Genomic DNA, 27,558 nt, shown 5'->3' on the forward strand with positions numbered 1-27,558 from the left:
AATTCAATTAGTGGTATTCTTCTCATTTGTATCTCATTAGGGATAATGATGATCAATACTAAATGTAGGCCTAATGAATCACACCATGTTCAACAATTAGCAACAATATTGTCATACAATTAAACTGAGCATGCAGTGTTTACCCTTCTGGCTTTGTGAAACCTTTACAATGGATTGAGAATTAAATATGAATTATTTCATTAGTATAATACATCTTCATTAAGATTTTAAACAGAATTATTGGATTTGTATTGTATGACTCGATGTTTGTGTTCAGATCTGCTGTATGGTGCATCATGTTATTATGCAGATGGTTTAAGTTGCCCTTTGACATACCTGATAAAAATACTGGTGGGTTTTAATAGGTAAACCACAGTGTGATGTGTAAAAATGCCTTCTTCTTTTTATTTTTGCGTGACTTAAATACAACCTTCCTATCTTAGTCAAAGAAGGCAAAGATGGTGCTGAGCATGGTGATAATATCCCAGAATAGTGATATCCCCAGCTATCAAGAGTTTGATCTTTAAAGTCGAAAAGTACTCTTTTTGCTTGTGAAATCATGGCACATAGTTCAGAAAAGTGAAGCTAAATGAGATATGTTCTGATTTGGTTGTGGTTGACAAAGCCTTGAAAGCAGGATAATTCAGAAATCATGATGAAGATTGCTGTTATTCATCTTCATTGTGTTATGTCTTTGGATACCAGCTCTGGTGCCAGTCTTTGTGGCAAAAGATAATATGAACTAAATAATTAAGGTATACTAGCGACAGTTTAAAAGACAATGTCCCCTTGTCTGAGAAATACAATTTGAATATTAATGTAAATTAGATGATTGATTCCTACACACCTTTGATAAGGACATACTTACACACAACAACAAAACAATGATTGAGGAGGAAGTAGCTCAGATAGCAGGTTCAGGCTCCCTGTGGATTAAAGAAGTAATTTCTGAGAAACACGGGTGCCCTTTAGCAAAGCTGTTCACACCTGTCAAGAGGACTTTGTAATGTAATACAAATATAGATTGTTTGTTATTCGAGGGATAAAACAGATTGAAGCCTGCATTAAAGTTATTGACCATTTTAGAAATTTGAATGACTTATTTCAATTCAGGTTCATTTGGAGGGACTTTTAATGTTAAACTATCACTTATGTATGGTGTATACATAAGTGATAGTTTCACATTGAACATACTTAAGAAATTAACTTTAAGCATACAGAATTGTGTAAGGTTAAGACATGAAAGTTGTGACACTGCCAGGTACAAACTGTACAAACGCTGTACTTTCATTTTGAAACCGGAAACTGGAGAAATACGTCGCTATGGTAACGGTTGAAACTCTGCAAAAATCAGCTTGTTAGCAACAGTCTGACCTTTTTCCTCTCTCTTTTCGTACCGAGATGGAGACTCTCAACTCTTCTTTTTGCTTGTGAAATCATGGCACATGGTTCAGAAAAGTGAAGCCAAATGAGATATGTTCTGATTTGGCTGTGGTTGACAAAGCCTTGAAAGCAGGAGAATTCAGAAATCATGATGAAGATTGCTGTGATTCATCTTCATTGTGTTATGTCTTTGGATACCAGCCCTGGTGTCAGTCTTTGTGGCAAAAGATAATATGAACCAAATAATTAAGGTAGGCTATACTAGCGACAGTTTAAAAGACAATGTCCCCTTGTCTGAGAAATACAATGAAAATATGAATGTAAATTAGATGATTGATTCCTCCACACCTTTGATAAGGACATACTTACACACAACAAAAAAAAAATTGTTGAGGAGGAAGTAGCTCAGATAGAAGGTTCAGGCTCCCTGTGGATTAAAGAAGTAATTTCTGAGAAACACGGGTGCCCTTTAGCAAAGCTGTTCACACCTGTCAAGAGGACTTTGTAATGTAATACAAATATAGATTGTTTGTTATTTCAGGGATAAAACAGATTGAAGCCTGCATTAAAGTTATTGACCATTTTAGAAATTTGAATGACTTATTTCAATTCAGGTTCATTTGAAACATTTGAAACAGGAAACGAAAGAAGGAAGTGAAGTTGGAGACGCGTGGCAGAAAGTTCACAGAGAATCGGAAATTCGGATACATACAGAAACGGTAGCATTGGACTGTTATTTTGGCGGATTTGCATAAACTGTACATTGAGTGTTTCATCATGTCAACCAGCTCAGATGGTAGCCAAAGAAACAATATGGAATGGATGATAGCCAAAGCTGCGAAGAAGAAAAGATCTTTGAGAGACAGAGATAGTTCAGTAAGAGCTCGAAGTTGGTTGGATTGGTCGGGTGAAGCAGACGAGGCTAAGCAAAACAAAAAATCAAGAGTCAGTCAAAATGACAGTCAAGCAATGTTGAATAAAGAAATAGAACACGAGTGGAAAGTGGTAATAGAATTCAATCAGGATGGTGGGCATTACCACCCGATTACACTTACCAAAGCAATTGAAAAAGAGATTGGAAAAATTAAATTTGCTAAATTCATGAACAATAAGCGGGTATTGATACATGCCAATAACAAACAGCAGCAGGAAAAGATTCTGGGAATGAACTCACTGAATGGGGAGAAAATGAAGGCGCATGTTCCAGGAGCAATGGCGAAACTGAGAGGAGTAATCTCAGGAGTACCATTGGACATGTCAATGGAAGATGTGAAAAGTGAATTAAAAGGAGGCAAAATAGTGGAAGTCACAAGGCTTAAAAGCAAACGGGATGGTACACTCAAAGAAACATTATCAGTTCTCATTCAGTTTGAGAGAATCTTACCTAAGGCAGTACAAATGGGATATTTGAACTTCATGGTTAGGGAGTACATCCCCAAACCTCTCAGGTGCTACGCATGTCAACGAATGGGGCACACAGCGCAGCAGTGTAAAGGACAGCTAAGGTGTGCGAGATGCGGAGGAAAACATGAGTATGGAAAATGTGAAAAGGATGCAAAGGTTAAATGTTGTAACTGCGGAGGAGATCACAGTGCTGCGTTTGGAGGTTGTGAAGTGCAGAGAGAGGCCAGAGAGGTGCAGAGAGTTAAGATTACAAACAAAGTTTCATACGCAGAAGCAATAAAGAAAGTAAGGGGAACAGTAACAATCAATAAGAACCCTAGTGGAATGGAGCAGAGCATTACAATACAAAATGTCAGGAACACACCAAAAAGTAATCTTCAAATCCAACCCCACAGCGCCACCAAGAGTAAAGAGGATGATGATGTTTTAGGAGTGAAAAAGGTGAATTTTGTGGTATTTATATGCCATACTGTAAATGTTGCATTGCAGTTAAAAAGAAAAGTGATAGAATCAAAGCCATTGTGGAGGCAGCTGGAAAATTCCTTGACATGAAAGATATTAAAGCAGATCAGATACATGCAATGCTAACTATAAATGGAGCTGGGGAAATGAAAATCAGGATGAGGGTTAGATCCTTAATCATGGTGCTGCACATACTACAGTGGAACGCAAGAAGCCTCATAGCTAATGGTCAAGAATTCAAGAAATATATATATGATCTAGAGGTAGTCCCTGAGGTAATATGTGTGCAAGAAACCTGGTTACGACCTCAATTAGACTTTGTCATTCCAGGATTTAGCTGTATAAGGCATGATAGAGATAATAATCAAAATGGTGGAGGGTGTGCCACGTTTCTCAAAGATGGTGTGGCATATAGGGAGGTGCAATCTCCTGATGATATAGAGTGTATTATAGTGGAAATCTGCAACCCTAGGAAACAAGATAACATTAGGATAATCAATTTATACAACCCATGTAAAAATCTAACCACTGATATATTTAAAGAAATAGCAGGCAATAAACATAGGAAGGAAGTTTGGTGTGGTGATTTCAATGCACACAACAGTCTATGGGGCAGCAACCATACAGACAGTAACGGAAATATAGTGGAAGAAATGCTGGAGGAAAGAACACTAGTATGCCTTAATGATGGACATGGCACAAGAGTAGATGTACACAGGGGGAAAGTATCATGCCTGGATCTGACATTAGTGTCAAACTGTTTGGTTCATACATGCGAATGGTTTGTTTTGAATAAATCCACAGTAGGAAGTGACCATTATCCAGTGCTCACTAAAATGAATACTAATGTATATATACAGGAAGGAGGTGCAATAACCAGGTGGTGCTTTGCTAAAGCTGATTGGGGGAAATTTAGGATATGGTGTGAGGAGTCGGTACACCTGCTAACATCAGAGGGAAGCATAGAGGTCATTACAAGCCAAATAACGCAACATATTCTAAATGCAGCAGAGAACAGTATACCCAAAACAACAACCAAGGGTAGGAAGAAAGTGGTGCCATGGTGGAATGAGGAATGCAGCAGGGCTATTAAAGAGCGAAATAATGCATTTAGAGAATTAAAGAAAAACATGACACAAAATAATGTTATAGAGTTTCAAAGGAAAAGGGCAGCTGCTCGAAGGACAATCAAATACACAAAAAAAAGAACATGGAGAGAATTTTGTTCTACCATTGGCAGAGGAGTAAAATTAGGTGATGTCTGGTCCATGTTTAAGCGGATGAGTGGGAAAAGGAAATCCATTAAAATTCCAGCTTTGGTTGATGGGGAGAGGCTGGCAGTGACAGATAAAGAGAAGGCAGACATGTTAGGAAGGACACTTGCAGCAGTACATAGCGGGGAGCATCTCAGTGATATTCATAGGCAGCAAAAACAGCAGTTACTAGCAGAGAATGAAAACGTGAAGGAGAAGAGACAGGATAATAGGTCAGCTCTTGATGTGGAATTTACAATGTCAGAACTCAAAATAGCCTTACAAGGTACAGGTTATACAGCCCCAGGACAAGACCAGCTATGTTATGCTATGTTTAGACAGTTGCCTATGGAAACTATGACAATGGTGCTGAGTCTTTTCAATAAAATCTGGAGAGAAGGAGATATGCCAAGTTTGTGGAAAACAGCAGTCGTGCTACCATTCAATAAGCCAGGGAAAGATACAGCTAACCCTAGTAACTACAGACCAATAGCTCTTTTATCACACCTATGTAAATGGATGGAAAAGATCATTGTCCGTAGGCTCTCACATGTACTGGAGCAGAAAGGGCTGCTGAGTAGTTTTCAGAGCGGATTTCGTAAAGGGCGGTCCACAATAGATGCTTTAGTAAGAGTGAGTAATGATGTGGAAAAAACATTGAAAATGAAAGAGATAATGGCAATAGTGTACTTTGACATTGAAAAGGCGTATGACTGTATGTGGAGGGATGGGTTACTGATCAAATTGAGTAGAATGGGTATTGGAGGGAGAATGTACAATTGGGTAAGGGCCTTTTTAACAGACAGGACATTTAGAGTAAAGGTTGGAGCAGATATTTCCAACTATTTTGAAATAGAAAATGGTATCCCCCAAGGGAGTGCAGTCAGTCCAATATTATTTAACATCATGATCAATGATATATTTACATGTTTAGACACATGCATTCAATCGGCTCTATACGCAGATGATGGGGCTATTTGGATGAGGGGAAGAAATGCCCCATACGTAATGGAGAATATAGCTAGAGCGATTAAAAAAGTGGAGAGGTGGTCATATAACTGGGGATTCAAAATGTCAGAAAGCAAGTCATGCTACATGGTATTCACAAACAAACGCAAGATTGATGGCCAACAGCTAACACTATATGATCGTCCAATGACAAAGGTGAATGAATTCAAATACCTAGGACTGTGGTTTGATAGCAAATATACATGGAAAATGCATATTAAACAAGTGGAAACAAAATGCAAAAAAGTATTACATTTATTGCGAGCTGTAGCTGGATGCAACTGGGGCGCAGACAAACAAGCATTAATAGACATTTACAGATCAATTATGAGGTCCACAATAGATTATGGTTGTATAGTGTATGGAGCAGCAGCAAAAACATCGCTTTTAAAAATTGATAGAATACAATATAAAGCATTGCGGTTGTGTATTGGAGCGATAAAGTCATCCCCTATCAATGCAGTTCTGATAGAAGCAGGAGAGACACCTCTGGAGATCAGAAGAGAGAAACTTGCTCTGTCATACTGGGTCAGGCTACAAGGAAGTGGAGAAGAAAATATTTCAAACAGAATATTACAGGATTGCTGGGAATATGCAAAATTCCAGGGACGTGGGTTTGGCTGGACGAGTAAGGAGAGAACGAGGGCATATGGAGTGGAGAATATCACATTTGCTAAAGCAACCCCATTTAGCAGTGTTCCCCCATGGCTTTTCCCAGAAGCTAAAATAGATATGAGTATTGTAGAAAGGAAAAAAGAGTGGCAAGTAAATGAAGTGGGAATTAAAACAAGTATGTATCTGAATGAAAAGTATTACAATTGCCTACAAATTTACACAGATGGTTCTAAGAACAAGGAAGAGTGTGTTGGAATTGGTATATACATCCCAGAATTTAAAATATCTATTTCAAAAAGAGCGTCTGATCAATTATCAGTGTACACAGCAGAAATGCTGGCAGTAATAATAGGATTACAGTGGGTTGAAGAGGTCAGACCAGATAGGGTGGTGATGTGCACAGATTCATTGTCCATATTACAAAGCATACAATCAACAACAACTGCCAGAGAAGACATTCTCATAGAACTGAATCATAGCCTGTTAAGACTGCACAGAGGCGGCATAGATCTGCAGTTCTGCTGGGTGCCTGCACATGAGGGGGTGAAAGGGAACGAGTGTGCTGATAAATTAGCAAAAAGTGCACTACAAAAGGAAATAACATTACCAGTTCAACTTGGTAAAGGAGAAGGAAAAGCAGTAATTAAGAAGAAAGGGATGGAGATCTGGCAGAAAAGGTGGGAGAAAGACCAGAAAGGCAAAGAATATCACAAAGTACAAAAGACAATTACAATTCATATTTATAAAGAAAGAAACAGAAGGGAGGAAATCACGATCGCTAGACTCAGAATAAATCACACAGCATTGAATGGTACGCTGTATGTCATGGGGAAAAGTGACAGTGACAAGTGTGGGAGCTGTGGAGTAAAAGAAGATGTAGAACAGGGGTTTTCAAAGTGTGGGAAGGTGAGCCTCCCCTCAGAGAACATAAGAACAGTCGCGCCCCCCTCACAATTATTATTGCTATTATTATTATTATTATTATTGTTGTTGCTATAATGCAGGGGTATTATTATCCAGTGGAATGCCCTTACCTACTGGCCTAGTTAAATCAAAGTGGTTACTTATTTTTGTCTGGGCAGTGTAGTTTTACACACCATCTTATTTGACTTTCTCAGGGCAGACCCCCACAAAGAAAAAAATATATGTACACACGTAAGGTCATCATCTTAACAGTTTTTTATGCTCGAGTCATCCGTGAGCAGAGCATCAAGTTGGCATGCCTATTACAGCTGAATGCGGCGATTACCATCTTGTTCAGCAAAACGCCTCACAAAGTATTAAGATCCAAAGCTTTAGTGCGTTTTGATTCAATGCTGAGTACAGCCAAACTTGACAGTCTCTTCTCTGTCATTGTAGACCGCAAATACCTTATTCCTTCCGTGTACTTGGGTCCGAATGCTTCTCGTTTTCTGCCGCCCGTTCAATTGAAATCGCCGCCAATCACATTTCTTCGCTCGCGCCAGGGTTACAAGGCTCGCGTCTTGTGCTGCATTCACTTGCACTCGGACATCAGGGATTTTCTCTGATAAATGTCCGATGAGCCACAACTTTTATTTCAAAACAAAGCTGCCAACTGGGGTGGCCAGACGCTGTCTCCTCTCTCACTTTAGGTAACTTCACTAAAAATCGATCCATGTTGCCGCTCGCATAAAGTTAGCTGAAGTTAACGAGCTAGATTTCACTGTTTCTCTTTATTTTTTTCTCACGCTGCGCCTCCCCTGAAGCTCTCTGGCGCCCCCCAGGGGAGGCGCGCCTCACACTTTGAAAACCGCTGATGTAGAACATATCTTGATACATTGTGACATATATAAAGCGGAAAGAGAAAAACTAAAGGCTAAAGTTTTAGAGGCAGAGAGGGAATGGAGTGTGGTTGGTATTTTGGGAACAAAAGGAGAGGGAGTAAGAGCTACCAGAAAGGCACTGTTTACATTCTTGAGTGAAACTGGGGTAGGAAAAAGAATTTAACATTAGGTCAAGAAAGAACATAGATTTTTATTTTTGTTTTATTTATTTCATGTTTTGTTTTTTGTTTTTTGTTGATTTATTTATTTATTTTGATTAGATCATAGGTTAAAGAGTTGGTATGATATGATGATTCATACTCATGTACAGTAGGTGGCGGTATGCACCTTTTAAGTTGTTTGCAATCCGCCAAAAAACGAAGAGAAGAAGAAGAAGATGAAACAGGAAACTGGAGAAATACGTCGCTATGGTAACGGTTGAAACTCTGCAAAGATCAGCTTGTTAGCAACAGTCTGACCTTTTTCCTCTCTCTTTTCGTACCAAGACTCATATTATCGACATGCGATGGAGGGGTCGGATACATACCTCATAAGACCTAATCATCAGTACAAGTGAGTCGGTTAAGTAGTTTAAGATGAGTTATTACAGATGAAGTTAGCTTTGAGCCAGCGTGTCCATTGCTAACGATATGGTTTGTTAGCTTCTTTAGCCACTAACTTTAGGGTATGGCTAGTGGCTGGATTGCCATTTTAAAACTTACCGTTAAGAATGAACCTAAATAACGTTATGTTTACGTTTTCAATGCTGTAGTAAATGAACGAAGGTCACACAACCCAGCATTAGGTTTAGGGACAATGTTAGAAAAGTAGCCCAGTGTTGGGAAGTTAGCATGTGGTAATACACTTGCCTGCTTTACCATTAACCTGGGGTAAAGAATGCACTCAATATAAAACAAAATAAGAATTGAAAGTATAATACAAAGTTCTGTATCAAATTACGTATATAAGTAAGTATATCAAAGAGAGCTCACTCAGTTGTGGTAACCAACAGTACAATGCACACAGAGGACCCATTCAAGATAGAGGGGAACTGACACCTGTCCAACTAATAGTCCACACTTATTATTTTTCCCCAACTGGGACTTGAACCGATGAACCTTTTGTTAGCAAGCCAAGTCCCTACAGACTGAGCCACTGCCGCCCATTTCATAACTCTGTGACCCATACTTTAACTGCTGTTGTGTTGTGTCCACTGTGACCTGTGTAAGCGGATTGAAGTTAACTTGCTGCCTTGTTGCTCTCTGTTTATCTCCCAGGTTTAAGCCAGCCATTGTGAAGGAATGTATTCGAGAAATTGTGAGGGAGCGCCTGTCTGGGATGCGTTATGACCCAGAGGAAGTCCCCGAGCTGTCTCGCTCACTGGCAGACTGCATTAAGGATAAAGTAAAGAGTGAGTCATGCTTTCTCCCTCTCTTTTATGTAGCCAGAACAGTTATGTTACCCTTCCAAATAATCAACAACATAACATTTCTCCCATAAAAAATAAGTCATCGTTGTATTTTTTTTATTTGAGTATGCATTTCTGTATTGTCGCTGCAAAATGTTCAATTATTACAGATCAGTTCTCTTCAACAGATGCAGGATTTGACAGATATAAGCTTGTCGTGCAGGTGGTCATTGGAGAACAACGAGGACAAGGAGTCAAGTAAGTGATCGTTTGATTATGGAAAACTAAAATAAAAGCTGTGACACTGTAAAATACAATATTTTAGTGGGATACTTTCTCTAACTTTGGGCCTCCTGTGATAGGCACACAATTGAAGCAAATTATTACAGGAAATGTATGTGCATGTAATGTGTAGTTTTTCAATGCTCAAGCTGCAATTGAAGCCAAAAGACCAGCAATGTAATAGCACTATCTTTCTCAGACTGTAATCTTAAATTAATGCAGTTGCATTTTGCTTGAATATTAGTTTTCACCGTATTTTTACATTACACAACAACAACATTTGCAACTAATTGACACAGGAGCTTTAACCTTCTTTCTTGTTTCTTCATACCATTACACAATGGCATTATTTAATCAATAGTAGAAGAAGCTAAAAGCTGTTATTGACTCAGCTCAGCTTTTCTTTTATACCATCTATGTTGGTTATTATAGAACATTTATTTATATTTACAAAATATTGTAGTTATGAAGGTATTCGAGGTAAACTTAAAATGAATCCCACAATGTTGATTAAAATAATAAAATCTACAGAGTTGGAATTTCCCTCTGACTTATTCTCAGCAAAAATTGTATATTGTGAAAAACTATAAAAATAGTCTTGCTTAAAGGGGTATTTTTTGGAAAATTGCAGAAAGTAGTTCAGACCTATAAAAAATGAATCCATGACCGTGTCCTGTTTTTTTACCAGGATGTCTTCAAGGTGTTTATGGGATGCTGACACAGACAACTATGCAGAAGATGTTTTCATAAACGTAGGTGCCTTTGTCACATTCAGATGTTGGGTGGGAAAATCATATTTCTTTAGTTTTATTTCAACATACTTCAATTAACTGTGTTTTACCTTTGGGTACAGGACAGCTTGTTCTGTGTGGCGGCAGTTTTTGGGAGTTATTACTACTGAAGACAAGAGGATGGATGACAGAATTCTTTCAGATGAAGAGAAAAGGTGAAAATCCAAACGATAGTGCTCACTGTAAGCACTTCTGGTCTACAGTGCGTTGATCTGATTTAACTGTAAGTGCTGCATCTTGAGACAGCTAGCATCAAGAGTGGAAGTGATGGATCTCTGTGCTGATACTGTGGAAACTCAAAAATGAAGGATTTCACCAGTATTTCCTGACTGGGTTAAGATGATGAAGACTGAATAGTTTTTTTCTTGGAAGGATTAACAGACTGAAGGTCTTATTTTCTTGGAAACATTATTAGTGTTCGTTCGGTAGACCTGCTGGATCCAATGTATCCAATGTACTGCAGTACAGTTCGTATTTGTGCTACACTTATTGACATCATTTTTGGTAATAAAAATAAATAAATGCCAGTTCAAATAAACTATTAAACATTTGAACGGATGCCATCATTAATATTCTGCACCACATTGTCAAATATATGTTAATGGTAAAACATTTCAAACTCACCACTGGCCAGTGACATCAGCTGGTAGTCATGCTCTCATACCGAAGCCTTCTGGGTGAAGGCCGTCTGATGAGTCAAATATGCATTGTTATTCATTGCACATAGTGGTTCTGCTCCCAGGTCTCCCATATATATATATATATATATCTTTGGAGCTTCCTTTTGTTCCTCTGCCTGATTTCTCATCTGGCTCTACTCTCAATGAGTCGTTCAACCTTCTCCAATCAGTCCCTTTATCTCTTTGTGTCATGCAATCTGTCATCAGGGTTTCAGTCAGGGAGTGATTTTAAAACTGTTCATCAATAATAGCTGATTAGCTCATGCAAGCTCAACTTCTACCACCGCTAACAAAACTGCTGATTCCCTCTCAGTCAAGCCCCTAGGCGGCAGTGAGACACAATTTAATCCTTCACTGGCAGCAGTGTGATTCCAAAACCTACTCGGACAACTGCAAGAGAAGACTGCATATTTGCCCCATTTAAAATTGCCTTAATCTATTTTTCTCTGTTGTAGTTTGTAGTGCTTTTACTAATTTCACTTTCAGTATGTGCAACTACTGCCGGTTATCTTCTTATCAAAGACAAATTAGTCCAATAGTGAAGCTTCCCTGTAATTTGTTGGTGAAATTGATGTCGGTCTGCAATACATATCAGATATTCTTATGTTTTTCTAGTTGCTCTTGGTGTTTTCAATTATTTTCAGAAAACCAGCAGCCAGCTAGAAAACTAGATGCTTTTTAGTCTATATATAAAGACTAATGACACAAAAGTGATCAAGCTTAGCTGATAGTTGAATGACTCATCCTGTGATGTACGTGCCAAATGTTGCCCCTCTATTTCTGTTTGCAAAGCTGAACTGTAAATGAACTTTTAGAAGCTTAAATAATCAAAAGTATGCTTGGGCCATGCATATTACTACTAAAAAATATTTTGTATAAAAATGTATTCAAATCTAAGAATATGTTGCTTTTCATATACAAAACCTACACAAACATACAATTTAATGAGAATGAAGTATTTTCCTTTTATAACTATTTTCTTTCTTATGGATGTATCCATATCTGTTATAATAAACTGTGATAAACAAGGTCCTCTTGCAGATAAATGTTTACTGAAAATGAATTACACAATATATATTATACAAACATTGGCTCCTATTTAAATATGTATTCAATTCAGAATACTGTGGACTTAGTTAACTTATTTCAAACAACAGAGGCTGTACATTGTAGCCTCACACTGCTTCTCTTTCTGCAGAGCCTGAATTCTCTCTGCAGTCGGTTGCTCAGCACCTCTTTATAATTTCAGCAAAGGTTTTCATGTTGTTTTCTCATGTGACTGCAGGGTGACAGATGTTGATTGTTGGGTGTTTGCCACTCGGAGCAGTGATCTTGGCAACTTCAGCATATCATATTATACTGTGCACTCTGTTCCCTACAGTCTGTTATGCAATGTTATGGTGATTTAGACTACATATATGGACAATATTGTCACTCGATTTGCCTAAGTGGGTGAAAAAATAACAAATTTGCTTCACTCAAAGTGGATTTTGTTTTTTCGGGTGCATTTAGAGTAGGTTTTTTAATCAGATGAGTGAACGGTGAATGACAATCAAATGGATGTTTTAAATCAGCTCGGTTTGCAGAAACTAAAACAAAAACACCCCACTCTGGATCTGGTGGCTGCTCATTTTCCATAATTTCTCCTTGTCAACAAATCCATTCAAAATACCAAAACCGTACATAGACAAGTATTTTCTGTGTAGCCAAAGCCTTTTTTGGAGCATGTGTCCAGGCATTATAAATTCTACCTTTTTAAATTGTATATCTTCCTAACGGGCTTATGAGAGCCATGGATATAAAATAGCTTAGAAAGTTATATTGTTGGCTTATATGCTTACAAATATGCTTCATTTAAAGCCTTTACGTTGCTTTACATCTTAAGTCCATAAGTATTCCTGCCTATTCTCATGTGCAGCGATTAACTTCCAGGTACTGTATATAGATTTATTTCCAGCACTAAATGTGAAGCTGAGTGATGTTCAGGGGAATATTCGCTGATTAAAATCAAAAGGCTTGTTAACTTTAATGTTCTTATTTGATATGGACCTTTCATCACTTACAAAAACAACCCCCCCCCCATTGCAGAGGCTCATTACAAAACACTCTTGGAAGCCTTCAGAGATTCCTCTTCAAATTGACTCATATTGAACATGAGTGTGATATGAAAGACGTTTTTCTTTTTTTCCTACATTTACATGGACTTTCATCAGGCCATGTGGGACTGTAGTAATTGTCAAAGAAACAACCTGCTGAAGTCATATTCAGTTTATGCATGCTGTTAATGTGTTTTTCTGTTTTAGAGTTGGTTTTATGGATAAAGTTTATAGCATATGTTTGTAGGAATGTGGTCTTGTGTACATAAAGAAAAGCTTAAATAATTTGCTACTAAACGTTAATTGTGTGTGTGTGTTACAGATTTATTTCCATGAGTATCAAGATTCGCAGGCAGGTGTTTTTTAATTCATGAACATGGATCTTCTGGGTCGGATGCAAAGTTTCCTGTTGGATGTTTTTCTCCCATTGACGCCACTCCTTTTGAAAATGTGCATATAACAAGGGCTATTCAACAAAGAAGACAGCAGCAGAAAAAAAGGGCTAGCTTTGGTCTTGTTACAATATAAATCAGATCAGTTTGTTGTATATAATTTGTCTTTATGCTGATACTTAATAAGATTTTGACCTTGAAATTATCAATCTGGATCTTTGGCAAATGTGGTACTTTAAAGGGGACCTATCATGCAAAATGCACTTTTGTACGTCTTTTATACATGAATATGTGTCCCCGGTGTTCCAGGGAACTCACCAAGTGTCAGAAAACACAACCCTCTCTATTTTCCTCCATACCCAAATCTCTAAAAAAGGGGCTGCAACGGATCTGATAAAAACTGATCCAGATTTGAACACTGTCCTGATGTCAGGACGGTGGCGCTACGGCTATTGGGCCAACTCCACCAATCAGGAGGAGACAGCCACGGCCATTGCCGTTCGAAAGCGCTGGAGACGCTGTAGTACATATGCCAGGCCTGTAGGTGGTGCTGTTCTCACAGAATCAGCCCTTGCAAAAACAGAGCTAAAAAAGTGCAAATTGAGCGAAATGAGGCATGGCTAAAATGCATGATCTGTTTGGTATTTTGAAAAAAAAAAAGTATAAATATGCCTTATATAGGTATGGTCCTACACTATATTATTCAAATATAGCATGATTGGTCCACTTTAAGTAAGCTGGTATCTGCTACGATGCATCAACAACAAAACATACAGTATGCAGCTAATGTGGGTGACCTATTATGCAAAATCCACTTTCATGTCTTTTATACATAAACATGTGTCCCCTCTGTGTAAAGAGATTCTGAAAGTTACAGGAAAAAATATTCGCTCACTTTTTGTCCTGATCCATTTATATAAAAACCTTTCTGAAAATGAGCTGATCAGATTTTGGCCACTTTGTGATGTCATCACGATTTTTTGGCTTGTGTAACCATTAGCCAATCACCAACCAAGGTAACATATCACTTGAATCTCCTCCTAGAGCACCATTGTGTTCTTTTTAACCAAATATCTCTCAGAGGGGCGTTGGGAGGGGCTCCTTATTTTCATCTAAAGTAACAGACAGAGAATCAGCACTTTTGAAACGGGGCTGAAACAGAGGGGATTATGGGATACTACAATGAGTGATCTGTTTCGAGCCAAACACTTCAGAGACATGTTTTGTATATATCTGAGACCTATAATATATTGATGAAAAACAGTATAATAGGGCACCTTTAAAACACAATTCCAACGCTTGATCAGAATATAATCTTTCACCTTCCATTTAGGTTTTGAATAAACTTAGTACATAAAAAGTGCATACAACTGACATTAAGTTCAGGGTCGTATAGCCATACTGTAGATTCATACTTTAGGGGGAAGTGGAAAGAGAAACATTGACGAATATAGGGAGGTGGAATGTGAGTCCACCAATCATCAGTGCAAATCTCAAAATACCGGCTTTATGTCATGTCTTGTCAAAGGAATCATTTAAATAGGCAACATGTAATTAGAATAAAAATGTATACGTCTGTCTCCTTTCTCATTACTCAGAACAGTGCAATCTAACCTCTAAGTACATTAATAAAACAGCTCTAATTACCGGACTGTAGAATTTGCGTGAATGCATACTGTAGCAGTCAGTGATTAGCATCATTTCCAGGCATGGCTATTAGGAACTGATGGTAAGTATAATTACAGATGCTTAATAATATGTTGAATCCAATGGTTTCTGACCAAGGCAGGCTACAAAAAATGTCTTGGTTCTCATATGTCATAGATTGTGGGTTGGTAGGCACTCCATATTCCCAAATGAATGTGCACATGCTCTGAATAGGAGGGTTTTCATTCAGTGTTGCCATGGGTGTCCCCCATCAATAAATAGATTGATCTTTCTTTCTTTCTACACAGTGCTTTTCAACTAATTAATGAGTCACCATATGAAGCATCACTGCGTTTGAGCTTTCTGAACTGAATTAGCCTTTTATTTATTAAAGTGAAACAAGCATATAAAATGAAAAGCCTTACTCCTTTTCAGGATTGGATGCCAAAATAACGTTAATCTCAAAAGTCGATGTGGTTAAGCACTTAGTCGTCATAGATGGTGAGCTCCAGAACAAGAGTGCTCTCGGGTAAAATAAAGTTAAGAGTGGTATGATGAAACGAAAATCTGTCAACGTATTTTCCACCTTGTTTTCATTTAAGGACTCGGACTCCAACAAAATGCTAGTTTCAGCTAAATGAAGCTCAGCATAAGTTCAATCAGGAAGACCAAGCTCTTCATTCAGATTACACGTCACCTCACTACACTCTCCTTCCTCATTAAGTGATCGGGGGCGTCACTCCCCAGCTAACCAATCTCTCCTCTCTCACAAGCCTATCATAGCTCCCGCTAATCCCTTTATATCTGCTCTTCCCTCTGTCAGCTGTCATTCCAGGTGACAAAACGCAACCCTCCTCCACCCCTTTCGCCTCCCGTCTCCTTCAGGACCAAGCTAAACCTTCTCCCTGCAGTCCGTTCCCACCTACTTACACCACCACCAGTGTCTAGACCCCGGGGGGTTTCATCGGAGCGGTTCTTCCCCCTCCTGAATGATTATCCTGCAAACTGGGGCCTAATCGCCAAACACCATTCCATTCTCCTGTTATAATTATGGCAATCATTATTACATTCATATCATGTGTCCCGGTAATAAACATGTATTCCATACATCAACGTCTCTCCTGATTGAACTGAGGTTCATATTCTCTGATGTGACTAAATAAGACATCGCCACAGAGTTTTCAGTTAAGTTTGCACCTTTCAGATGGGTTGAGGTGAAGGCTGTGTGTCTGCATCCACAATCTACTCATGGTCTCTGTTAAGAGTTGTGTCTGAGCATTAATGAGGCTTTATTTTCCAATCTTCACCTTATCCCCCATGGCAAGATGGCTACAGTATGAGATGATCACTGGCTGTTATTTACAAGAGGAGTGTTTCAGTGGTATCCAATATTGCCCCCAGAGACATTAGCAAAGCCTGATTATCTTGGCACCTACTAAAGTTTGAACTTTCTTCTTGCACAATTCTTTGGCTTGGGTTTTTATTTCAAAAGGTTTAAGATATTTGACAGAAATGTTAGTTATCATATAAACTTGTGTAAGTAAATCTGTTAAACCGTGTTGGGATACTGTCATTTGTTTTTTGAACAGCTTCCACTCTCTATTCAACGCTTTGTTAACTGTCTACCTTATAAAGAATCTACAAACGAGCGAGATTTTATTTTTTTACTCTCCGCAAGAAAGCAATTATCTGTATTTCGTTGAATTGAAGTATCACATTTGCGATGTAAGGCAATAGATGAAGTCCATTCCAATGTTAATACTGTAGGTAGATGGTAATGTGGTCTGATAATACTGACGTAATGTTCATTGTGCAGTCATATTAAAGAAGAGGGATTTAGTGTTTCGTTTGATCTTTTATATCTGATTAGAATTCAAGCTCTTACCACTCTGAAATTTCATATTCTTTTTTTGATTGAGAGGGTGCTGAACCTCTCACAAGGACAAAAGGTGTCATTTGAAACCTCGAGGAAATCACACAACGCTACCACTTCCAGTCAAGTGTCCTTATTATTCACCTTGGAAGGAAAAGAAGACAATCAGTGACTTTAACATGGATATTTGTGCCATGTGTGTGTGTGTGTGTGAGGGGGTTAATGAGCAATAGCAATGTAGGAGGACACGTGCACCAGTGCAGGTGCAGTTTAGGGTTTCGCTTTGTCTTTGCAAGCTTATGGTAAAGGGTGACATCAACAGTATAAAACTATAGTATTAAATCACAACTTTTTTTTTACTGGTTTGTTCTCATTATAGCTTTTTCTTTAATTGCTGTGTTTAATGAAACATGTAATGCCCTCATAAATGTCCTCTGGAACAGTGCAAGAATATTGTTTAATTAAGATAAATTAAGATAATCTTTTGCAAATATTCTGGTGCTTAATGTAAGCATAGCTTTAGAAAGATTTTCATACTGGTGTGCCTTTAAAAAATTATAATAATTTATCATAATTGAAAAAGGCAGCATTTCCTGCATCCTATAAGTACGCAAATTACTTTAGTTAGGAAACAAGAATATTTCAAAGTTTAAAGTGACATGTATTGAACGGCAACAAAAAACAATAGAAGAAAAATAATTGAAAAACATATTATTTTCCTTTGTGATGGACAATAAAAAGCATTACGAAATGTATAGAAGATATTTATTTGACACAAACACATATGCAAACTGTGCACTGGGCTGACAAACATTTTGTATAGCATACATTATATATTCTTAATGCCCAAACACTTTGATATTACACTTTAGCACATTTCGGCTCACACATTACATTACAATAACAGTAGCAGTATAATAAAGAAATTACGTTTTGCACCATTGTATTGACATTCCTGTACTGTTTTTTAAAACAAGTCCATAACATTTGAACATTTCTTGTTGGCATGGAACAACTTTTGGATTCATTTTTTCCACCTGATACTTTTCAACTTGACTAATTCCAGGATTTTTGTAATAACATATAAAACAGAAGATCCTTAAAAGCAGCACTAAATAGTTTGATAACATATAGGATCTATATTTACATTCATAGCTGTATCCATCTTTCTGATTCATAGCTTAAAGTGGCTGCAACACACACATGTGGCACGATACCAACACATGTGTTGGCATGGCCGTCATGTGTGTTGCAGGCATGAGTGTTCAGGGTGTAGAAGGAAAGGGATCAGGTTCAGGCTAAATCATAAGCCCTGCAAAGTAGTTTACATCAGAGCGGCCTTTCTTCATGCCGGTCAACAAGCAATTATTTTCCAGTGCTCTTCACTCTCTCTCTCTCTCTCAAAGGATAATTTGCTCAAATACCAGTTGTGACAAGTCTCTCCTTCCTGTCTATATGCTATCCTGTATTATTTCAGAGAGCTTGAGTATTGATATAAGCCTGCCCAGGCATTTTTTAAATAGTAGTAATCTGCTTTTAAAGTTTTCAAAGGAGAATAGTTCATTCAGGCCTCAATAAGACAGAGCACTTTTAATCAGCTCGCAACCCCTGATATTGTTTTCAACTAGTGAGGCTTTAAGCTTTCTGTTTCTGCATCACTGAGCGTCTGGTACTAATCTGTGAGTTTAGCTAAAATAAAGGTTAGGTAAGGTGATGTTGTGGTTGCAACACAACAACAACACAAAATAACGAGCAGAAAGCATAACCTTTTGCAAAATGATCGGGTCCTAACACTGCAGCCTGACAGCTCCGGCTTTTCTGTTTTTCCACTCAGACTCTGTTTTTGGTAGTTGGTAGCTAATGCACCTCAAAGTGGATGACAGATCGATGCAGTGGATCAGAACACAATAGCATGCCATCCACAGCAATTCATCCCCATTCACACCCCCTTTAAGTTGTTTTTAACACGAAAAAGAAGTTTCACCTTTTATCCTCACTTCTCCATCTTCTGCCTCGGCTTCAATGACAGCAGCTCCACTGTTCAGCGGAGCGTCACTCAGGGTGCTGCGGAGCGTCACACGGGTGACACTGAGTGAGTGTTTTCTGGGAATTATGTCGTGGGGCCGATGACACATGACCTCTTTGAACATTTCTCTAAAACGTGTGGACATGAGGTTGTACAGGATCGGGTTGACGGCCGAACTGAGGTAGAAAAACACTCCGGAGATGATGTGTACGTACTGAAAGATGTGCAGGTGGTTGTCAGTCCAGTTATTGATGAAACTCCACATGAGACGGTCAGTGTGAAACGGGGCCCAGCAGATCCCGAAAACCACCACTAAAACAACTGAAAGGACAGAAAGAGAGGAGGACACAATGGGAGTCATGGGGAGGGGAGATTTCAATAGCAGTACATTGATTGAAGCCAACATGCTATCTATTAAATTGTCCCTCTGGGGGCTGTGTGTCAACGATGCAGAGACTATCTTGCCTGGCTGACAGCTGTCGATTTTTGTAGAATTTAGAATTTGTAGGAGATCTCTCAAGATTGTTTGTAAATGCAGCCCCTGATCTTTAAAAACCCTTCACTATTGGTCTCCACCTAGTTTTGTTTGGCAGTGGCTGGCTCCACATATTAGCATTCTTGTGTTGGGAAAAATCCCTCTGACTTGTTTGTGTTTAAAAAATAAACAAAAATGAGGACAATGCCTTGTGAGATACATGGCCAATTGCCGACTTTTTCCAACAATGTACATCCAGTGAGCCAGACTAGTATCGGCCTAAAAACTCTATCGATTAGGACTCTTAGTATTTCATAAACATTTCTGCTTACAGGTCAGCTAGGCACATAACTCTGGTTAGTATTAAGGTACAAACTATTTTGATACTCACACAACATTTTAGTGACCTGCCGGCGACGGGCCTTCTGCTGCTGTGTCCGAATGTTACAGAAGCTGTCCTGTCCAAAGACTGTCTTCGCCTCCAGTGTGTGACACATCTTCTCCCGCTTAAGCTGCAGCCCAATGAGCGTGTAGAGAACGCTGATAGTGAGCATGGGCAGGAAGAAAAATAGGAAGGTGGTCACCTGGATGGTCAGGTTGTACATCCAGGGCGGTTTCACTAGAGTACACATGGCTGAGTCGGGGAACTCTCTTGTTATGTTCCCAGCAGGACCGGTGAATTGAGTATGAAGGATGTCGATCCCATGTAGACTTGTGTTTGGTAAAGCACACAACACAGACACCCCCCAAACCGTAAGGATGACCCTCTTAGCATGGGTGCGTGTTACAACATATTTTGCCCGTAGTGGGTGCACCACAGCGATGTAACGCTCTACGCTCAGCGCTGTTACGTTCAGGATAGATGCCAGGCAAACAGTCTCAAATAGGAACGTTTTAAAGTAGCAGCCACCCTTCCCCAGGAGGGAGGGGTAGTTCTGCCACAGCTCATACAGCTCTAATGGCATACCGAGCAGCAGCACCAGCAGGTCGGACACTGCCAGGCTGAACAGGTAGTAATTTGTTGGCGTCCACATGACTTTGTTGCGTGCGATGACAGTGCATGTCAGCACATTCCCCATGACACCTACCAGGAAAATGAACAGGTACGTGAGGCAGACAGGGAGGAACACAGATGATCGACGAGGCCCTAAATACTTCTCCAGGTAGCTTTCGTCCGACAGACAGGCATCATCCAGTTCAATATGGCTGCCGTTTGCATCAGAGGTCAGATTGACACACTTTTCCCCCAGAGGACAAAGCCATCCGCCTTTTTCAGCCATTACATCAAAAGAGCAGTTAAAGGCTGCCATTTCTCTGCAGTAATCAGAAAAGGTATCTGAGAGAAGAAAAGATCAAACAGACATCAGTATGAAATGCCATTTTAAATCATTTGAACACACACGAGAATAAAGGTTAAGATTATAACATTTCTAATCGTAGTTGAAAATAAATCAAAGTTTTGTCGATTACAAGGAAGTAGTTGTTTCACATCATGACATTTATCTTTCTTCATCATGTTTCCCGAACGATTAGATTAGCTATGACTGCATTTTCTGCTAATGAGTTATGAATTGACTTTGACAGTGAAAAGAAGACCGACTTATTAGATAAGCTTGAATTGCCATCTGTTTCCTGCCGTTGTAGTAGAGCAAAAAAAAAAACACAATCTTTGTCTTGGTGCTTCAATAAATAAATATAAGCACATCTTATTATTTCAGTAGAGTTCAATAATTCATGAGAGGGATACATATTTTAGTGACAGCTAGTACTCATGTTTTATTATATATGAATTTCTACTATTAGGGTGAAAGGGGACATTGATAGTGACAAACTAACCAATAATTAACAACCTACTCAAAGCGTTCTTGAATCTATCAGCCTATTGATTTAGTTTTTATGGCCAATAAATGTACTGGTATGGTTTTAATGTGACCACTCTAATTAAAGCCACTTCCAGCTGCACTGAGCAGGTGTTTTCAGAAAAAAAAGCTCTTTACTCTACTTTCTCCACACCAAGCAGCAGACAGAGTCAGCAACTAGCTAGTGAACATTGTAGTGCGTTCAGCTGCCAGTGAGCCAGATGTTGTTTCCATGTACTGTTGCATAAAGTACGCATACAATTTGCAATTCATGTATCTTTAATACAAAAGCATGCTGCAGTGCATTCTGCAAAATGCGACCAGATGCAGTAGAATATCCCCGTAAAGCTGGCATATTGCATTTAGCATACTATGTACTGTGGCATACTAAATATTTTTCTGGCATAATAAATAGCAAGGTAGTATGTGTATTGGACTAAGTAAGTCCCAATGGTATACATACTGCCAGTGGTTGGGTATCATTTCTTGGTGACAGGCTTGTAAAATGTATATCATCATTGATGTGAAATCTATTATTCATGATAATAAGGCATAGTTGATATTATTTGATTTCATTCATTGATTAACATAAAGAACAAACCAATAGTGTATGCTTTTATAAAGGACTGTAGAGAAAAGACGAATAAACCATTTTGTCACACATGAAGCAGACAATTGAAGGAGAGGCAATGCGCTGTGAATAACTTTCATGCTAGACCTCCCTCAGTGTTCTCATTCGTCAAAATGATTGACAGCCTTCAGATTTTCACATCAAAGAAAATCTGTCAATGATGGAAAATATTCATGAAACATCCATTTTCATACGGGTGCAAAGCTCTGCACTTTGTAATGGAAGCTGCACCATATACTAAGAGTAAAGAGAAAACAGATGGGATTTGGAACACAGCCAATGTAAGGGTACAAAATCACATTCAATTGAATCACAAATATGTACTGTATTTTAAGTATTATTTAAAGGGGGTTGGTAGGCTGGGCTTTTCAGTTTGACCAAAAGCTACTCAAATAGGCATGCAAATGTTTTGGGACTGCTTTTGATCTACAGTAGGATAAATACACATTGGCAGCCCCAGTGGTTGTCTGGTTAAAGGAACATGTCCACATTGAGTTTAATAGTTGAATTTATTTGAGCGGTCCAATCATTTTACTGGCAATAGCACAGGGAAATGGGGATAATACACAGGGGCATGCTTTGTCGCAAAAGCACTTACAATTCGAAAAAAAGGTCTAATCTGACTTTTATCCCATTACCATGATCCTCTAACAAAAGCGGTGGCTACGGGGGACTCCTTGTGTGAGTCAGTACCTAGTGAAAGGCTCTGTTTCTGTTCTGAGTTGTCTCCCGATTCTATTCACTTTTCAGTGTTTACTCAAAGCCCTGAGTCACTAAATTAAAGTCGCCCACAAGGGTAATAATATTATGTATCATGAGTCATCCGGCTTTCAATTATTTTTTTTTAATCTGGGGAAACTAGCTTTTTCTTGGTGGGGATAGGATAAGATATTGTTGGGCAAATAACAAACCAAATCAAACTGTATTATTGACTCAACACATGAGATATATGACAGGGACCAAGCAATAGATTCTCATTGAAAGCAGTATGTCCTTGAGATGTACTGTACCCCCTGTTCAAAGGAGCACACTTCAGAAAGCACTGATTCCTTATATATTAAGTATTACAAGGCTTTTGAAGTTCCGGTTGAAGGAAAGTTATTGGGTAATACGTTAAAGGGCTTCAGAGTAACATGGACGAGATGAAAGTTAAAAACATCTGTCCTGTGGATAATTCTGTCATTACATGAATGTTTGAATTTAAAACGTTTTTTTGGTATAGATTATTAATGCATTACATGAAAGACATTACATATGAACTTATTTAGCCTCTGTCAGATTTGAGCCGATGCAGGAGAAGTAGGAACTGGTCGATTAGTTGAATGGAAATTTCCAATGATGTTTACAGTTTTCCAAGTGAAAGCCGGGTAATAAGAAAAACAGGAAACACTTTCCTGCAAGTTTAATGACCGACAGTTGAGAAGCAGGAACACACAACAATTTTCTTTGCATTTACATATACGAGTCAAAGGTCTTATCTCTCTACCAGCAGAGAGTTACCGTATTCATCCCTTTTTTTCAAGACAGAACGTGAGTTATAAACTCAATCAGTGGTAGGGCTTGTTGTCAGTGGTGGCATACGCAATGCATTACAACAAAATACATGCAATACACCATTTTCCTATGGTTGTGGAGTGTAGTGTGCCATAAATGATTTATTTGATCATTCACACCATTCATAAAAGCTCACAGTCAACCTTGGGGTGAAGGTTGTAAGAGCATATTACTATATCACTCTGTCCAGTGCATATTCCAAATAATAAAATAATGTGCTTTGTAAAAATTGATTGACTAATGAATATTTCAGCTCTGCACGTTGAAGGATCAGCAGAGGATTTGATTAATTGAGATAACACATTACATATTCTTTATTAGCATTCTGCAAGTCATGTAGGCTACCTCTAATATTTTAGTTCAGTCTTAGTAAGTCTACATTGTATTCTATATTTTAGAGTATGTTAATAATTAAGTAAAACTAGATTAAATATGCCCTCAGTTACAATCATCTATTAGAGCATATCTCTTGATGCTTCTTAATTGCCTAATTGCCGTGATCACCAGAGAGTCATGACTTGCTTTCACTAAAAATGAGTGAAAATAAAGTCACAACACGCTCTGTTCCAAGACTAATTAAAGAAAGTTGCTGTTGTTCTTGTAACTGCTGCATCACCGGTTGGACACAGATGAAAATCTCCAAGATGTTGTGGTAGATTAAACTTTATTGTTCTCTAGTTAAAGATATATCAGCTTTTGTATGGCCATTGAACAGGTTCAATGTTCAAGGTTCTTTATTGTCAAACTAACATAGCTACAGAGTAATTATGTCGTTGAAAATCTTATGTCACAAGCTACAGCACTAACAGCACTAACAGAGCCTCTGCGTATAAAAAACTATATGCAATGTCCTTTCCTGTAAACAAACAACACAAATTCACTTTATTACCAGATTTTGTTCACGTTCACTGCAACTGTGCTGCAGTTATTGACTATGACTTGTAGATGTAGATGCAGTAAAAAGCAGGACATTCTGTTTTCACAAGTCCTGCCTTGAATATATAGCTCATTATAGAGAAAGATATTTGTCATTCGGCTAACTACACAACTGCAGCATCTGTAAAAGCATCTCCTACTCCAACACCAATGAAGTGTCCACTGCTATAAACCCCTTCACATCAGATTCCAGGAAAACTTCAATCACCTTATCCAGAATGCAATACATGTTTTGTTCCCCTAGGAGCCAAGGATGTGATCTGGCAAATGGCTGACTTGTGTATGCTGCTTCACAAAAGGGAAACAAAATTGTGCGAAACCCGAATGTGGAATTGATCTGATGTTTCTTAATGCCGACAAGTCATTTTAAGCTATCACTTTAATAACACCGGAGGCATTTTGCTCCTTCACCTTATGCACTAAAGAGATAGACCATTATGTCTCTTTATTCATGAGCATGCTGCACCTTTCATGACTTCATTTGATTTGTATGATCTATTTTCACAATTATGAGCAATTCTGTGTTTTTGTTCAGTTATTCTGTACTTTTTATTCATAATTGGAATTGTTACAATGTTAAAAGCAGAAGGAGGAAAAGTGAGACTATGAGATAAACTACATACTAATAAGGTCCCATGTGAGTTTAAACTCTGGATATCTTTTTTGATTCATATGATTTTTTTGAACAGGATTTTAAAAAGCAGTATGAAATATGTTTGGATCTTTCTCATTCCTGCATTGACCGTCTGCACAATATAATGTCAAGTGTTTTACGTTGATTACTTTTTCCCCCACAATCCTGTTATGCTAAATGTGGCAGGTGCCTTTTCATGGAGAAACCACTTACAGATGAAGGACTTGTGTCAAATTGAATTATAGTCTCAGTGTTGTTGCCTTAGTAAACCTTATGATGGAATACAATATTACAAAATGTCTGATAACATGCACTGCCCTGATATAAAATATAATCTTAGCAAACTATTTATAAACAATAAATACTACTATATATAATGTTTTGATCATGGCTGTTTCATAAGAGCTGTTTAGAGAATCAATGCATCTTCATTTCATTATAATAACAGTTTTTTCTATGTCATATGTATAAGTAAAAAAACGCTATTATTAAAATAAAATAAAAAAGACAGGTTTACAAAATGATACATTTGTTGGTGGATTTTTAACATAGATAATGGATATAAATAGCTTTCCAAAGAACATAAATCTTCTTACCTCTAAAGTGTTCGCTTGATGTGTTGTCCTATTCCCTGATGTAGAGACAGATAAGTATCTTGAGCGGAGTGTGAACAATGTGCTGCTCTCTCAGTCCACTCTCCTCCTGCTCTGTCGCTCTCTCGTCAAGCGCCGGTCCCCACACACACACACACACACACACACACACACACACACACACACACACACACACACACACACACACACACACACACACACACACACACACACACACACACTCCCTCTCTGATATTCCCCCTCACGTTCACCCTCTCTACACCACACCTTCAAACCTACATTTATAACTGCCCACACTAACTAGTATAATTACTCTTATGTCAATATGGCAATAACAAGATACGTGTCCCTTTCACAAAGGGACAATATACTCTTTCAATGCAATGATACACAAAAAAGTATCAATTAGTATTTAGCTTAAAATATTACAGTACTTTTTTACACAACCTTATTCCATACAGTGTACAAAGTGGAGCTTTCTTTGACACATAGTGTGACTGCTTTGGTTTTGTTTTTGTTTTTTGTGTGGAGGGTTAGAAGGACACTCCTCCACAGTGCTGCAGCCAGATGGCAATTTGTGCTCATGTCTGTTTATCTCCTCGATAAGAGGCAGAAAGATTCAAGGATCATTTATGGTAATTTGTAACACGATGTTGCAGTTGTAGTCCATTTATCCTACACGCAAGATACATGACAGAACAGAACAAATACAGCTATAGTAGTGCTAGCAATGCATTCCTGAACTGCACATTTTTGGAGTCAGCAACAAAAGGAATATAAACACCAAACAATGGTGGATCTTTAATGGAAGATAACATGGCCGTCAGCATCAGAATCTGACATCAGGGAAACACAGTTCTATAACTTTGCTGTTTGATGCAAACACAGTCTGCCTCCACTCATCTCATTCAAGCTTGCTTACTGCCCATCAAGTGCAATAGCGTGACCCTGGAGGCCATGATGAAGGCACACATACTTTTGCTGTATATCTAGTTCTTATTTTCCAGTGAACAGACATCAGCCAGCAGCAGGCTGGGTAGTGGAACAGCCCAGAGTAAAAGAGAACAAACAAAACAATCGATGAACAAAGAGATGATTTGGAACTTATAGCAACTCCTGTTGGTCATCACTTGAAAGGGGTGGAGGGCAGGGTGCGGGGTCGGAGATCTTTTTTAGTTTCTCTTTTGATTCAGCGTTTGTGAAATTGTAATTCAATTTATGGAAAGGTGGGATTCAATTATATTGGATAATTTATTGACTATGTGCTGCAGTTTTGCATCCGTGAGTATTTGCTGCATACTATGCAGTTATGGATGAAGTGAATAATGTCCTCTATCATTGCTTTATAAATGAGACAAATTAATGCATGTAGGCCAAGTTAACAGTCTATGTAATTGTTGTTTTCCTCTCATCAGTAACACAGCATACAGATTTAAAATAACTTATAAATGAGACAATATAGGTGTATTTAGGCAGAGTTACAAAACAAATGTACACTAGAACAATATAAACGTTCATTATACCAAAAACAGGCCTCTTGTTGAAAGCTCATTTAAAAGCTTTTCACTTGTATCAGAACAATTGGCTTTTTCAATATCAGCTTTTGTTATCAGCTTCATGTTGGAGTTGTTTTGGAAAGCGAGAATATGTTTTCAATTTGGGAAAACATCACCCTTTTGTCCTTTCAATTTTAAATTAATATCCTTGAGAGATGAATAATTATCTGCCAGATACGACAAAGTGTGAAGCCA

The 27,558-nt window shown here is 38.3% G+C and overlaps 2 protein-coding genes across 3 annotated transcripts; one reads left to right on the top strand and one right to left on the bottom strand.

Annotated features, from left to right (window-relative positions):
• Positions 1–8,326: 8,326 nt before the first annotated feature.
• Positions 8,327–10,941, top strand: tctex1d2 (Tctex1 domain containing 2). Of its 2 annotated transcripts, none has more exons than XM_034146784.1 (5): positions 8,327–8,482; positions 9,187–9,320; positions 9,506–9,575; positions 10,288–10,351; positions 10,458–10,941. In XM_034146784.1, the coding sequence occupies exons 1-5, from the start codon at positions 8,436–8,438 to the stop codon at positions 10,599–10,601; spliced, it is 459 nt and encodes a 152-aa protein (XP_034002675.1). In that variant the 5' UTR covers positions 8,327–8,435; the 3' UTR covers positions 10,602–10,941. The 2 variants fall into 2 exon arrangements, with proteins under 2 accessions (XP_034002675.1, XP_034002676.1); XM_034146785.1 differs by having other exon boundaries at positions 10,453–10,752.
• Positions 10,942–17,918: 6,977 nt separating this feature from the next.
• nmur1a (neuromedin U receptor 1a) lies at positions 17,919–25,912 on the bottom strand. The gene is made up of 3 exons (XM_034146786.1): positions 25,790–25,912; positions 19,971–20,915; positions 17,919–19,425 (listed from the first exon to the last, which is right to left on the bottom strand). The coding sequence occupies exons 2-3, from the start codon at positions 20,887–20,889 to the stop codon at positions 19,040–19,042; spliced, it is 1,305 nt and encodes a 434-aa protein (XP_034002677.1). The 5' UTR covers positions 20,890–20,915; positions 25,790–25,912; the 3' UTR covers positions 17,919–19,039.
• Positions 25,913–27,558: the final 1,646 nt, after the last annotated feature.

This window comes from Trematomus bernacchii, unplaced genomic scaffold (genome assembly GCF_902827165.1).
Source record: "Trematomus bernacchii unplaced genomic scaffold, fTreBer1.1, whole genome shotgun sequence".
NCBI lineage: Eukaryota > Metazoa > Chordata > Actinopteri > Perciformes > Nototheniidae > Trematomus > Trematomus bernacchii.

Excerpts from the sequence above, each read along its gene's own strand:
- tctex1d2 (XM_034146784.1), top strand. The coding sequence starts at position 8,436 with ATGGAGGGGTCGGATACATACCTCATAAGACCTAATCATCAGTACAA. Across the intron at positions 8,483-9,186 it reads AGACCTAATCATCAGTACAA|GTTTAAGCCAGCCATTGTGA; the intron begins GTGAGTCGGTTA and ends TTTATCTCCCAG. Across the intron at positions 10,352-10,457 it reads CAGAAGATGTTTTCATAAAC|CTTGTTCTGTGTGGCGGCAG; the intron begins GTAGGTGCCTTT and ends GGTACAGGACAG.
- nmur1a (XM_034146786.1), bottom strand. The coding sequence starts at position 20,889 with ATGGCAGCCTTTAACTGCTCTTTTGATGTAATGGCTGAAAAAGGCGGA. Across the intron at positions 19,426-19,970 it reads GCAGGTCACTAAAATGTTGT|TTGTTTTAGTGGTGGTTTTC; the intron begins GTGAGTATCAAA and ends CTGTCCTTTCAG.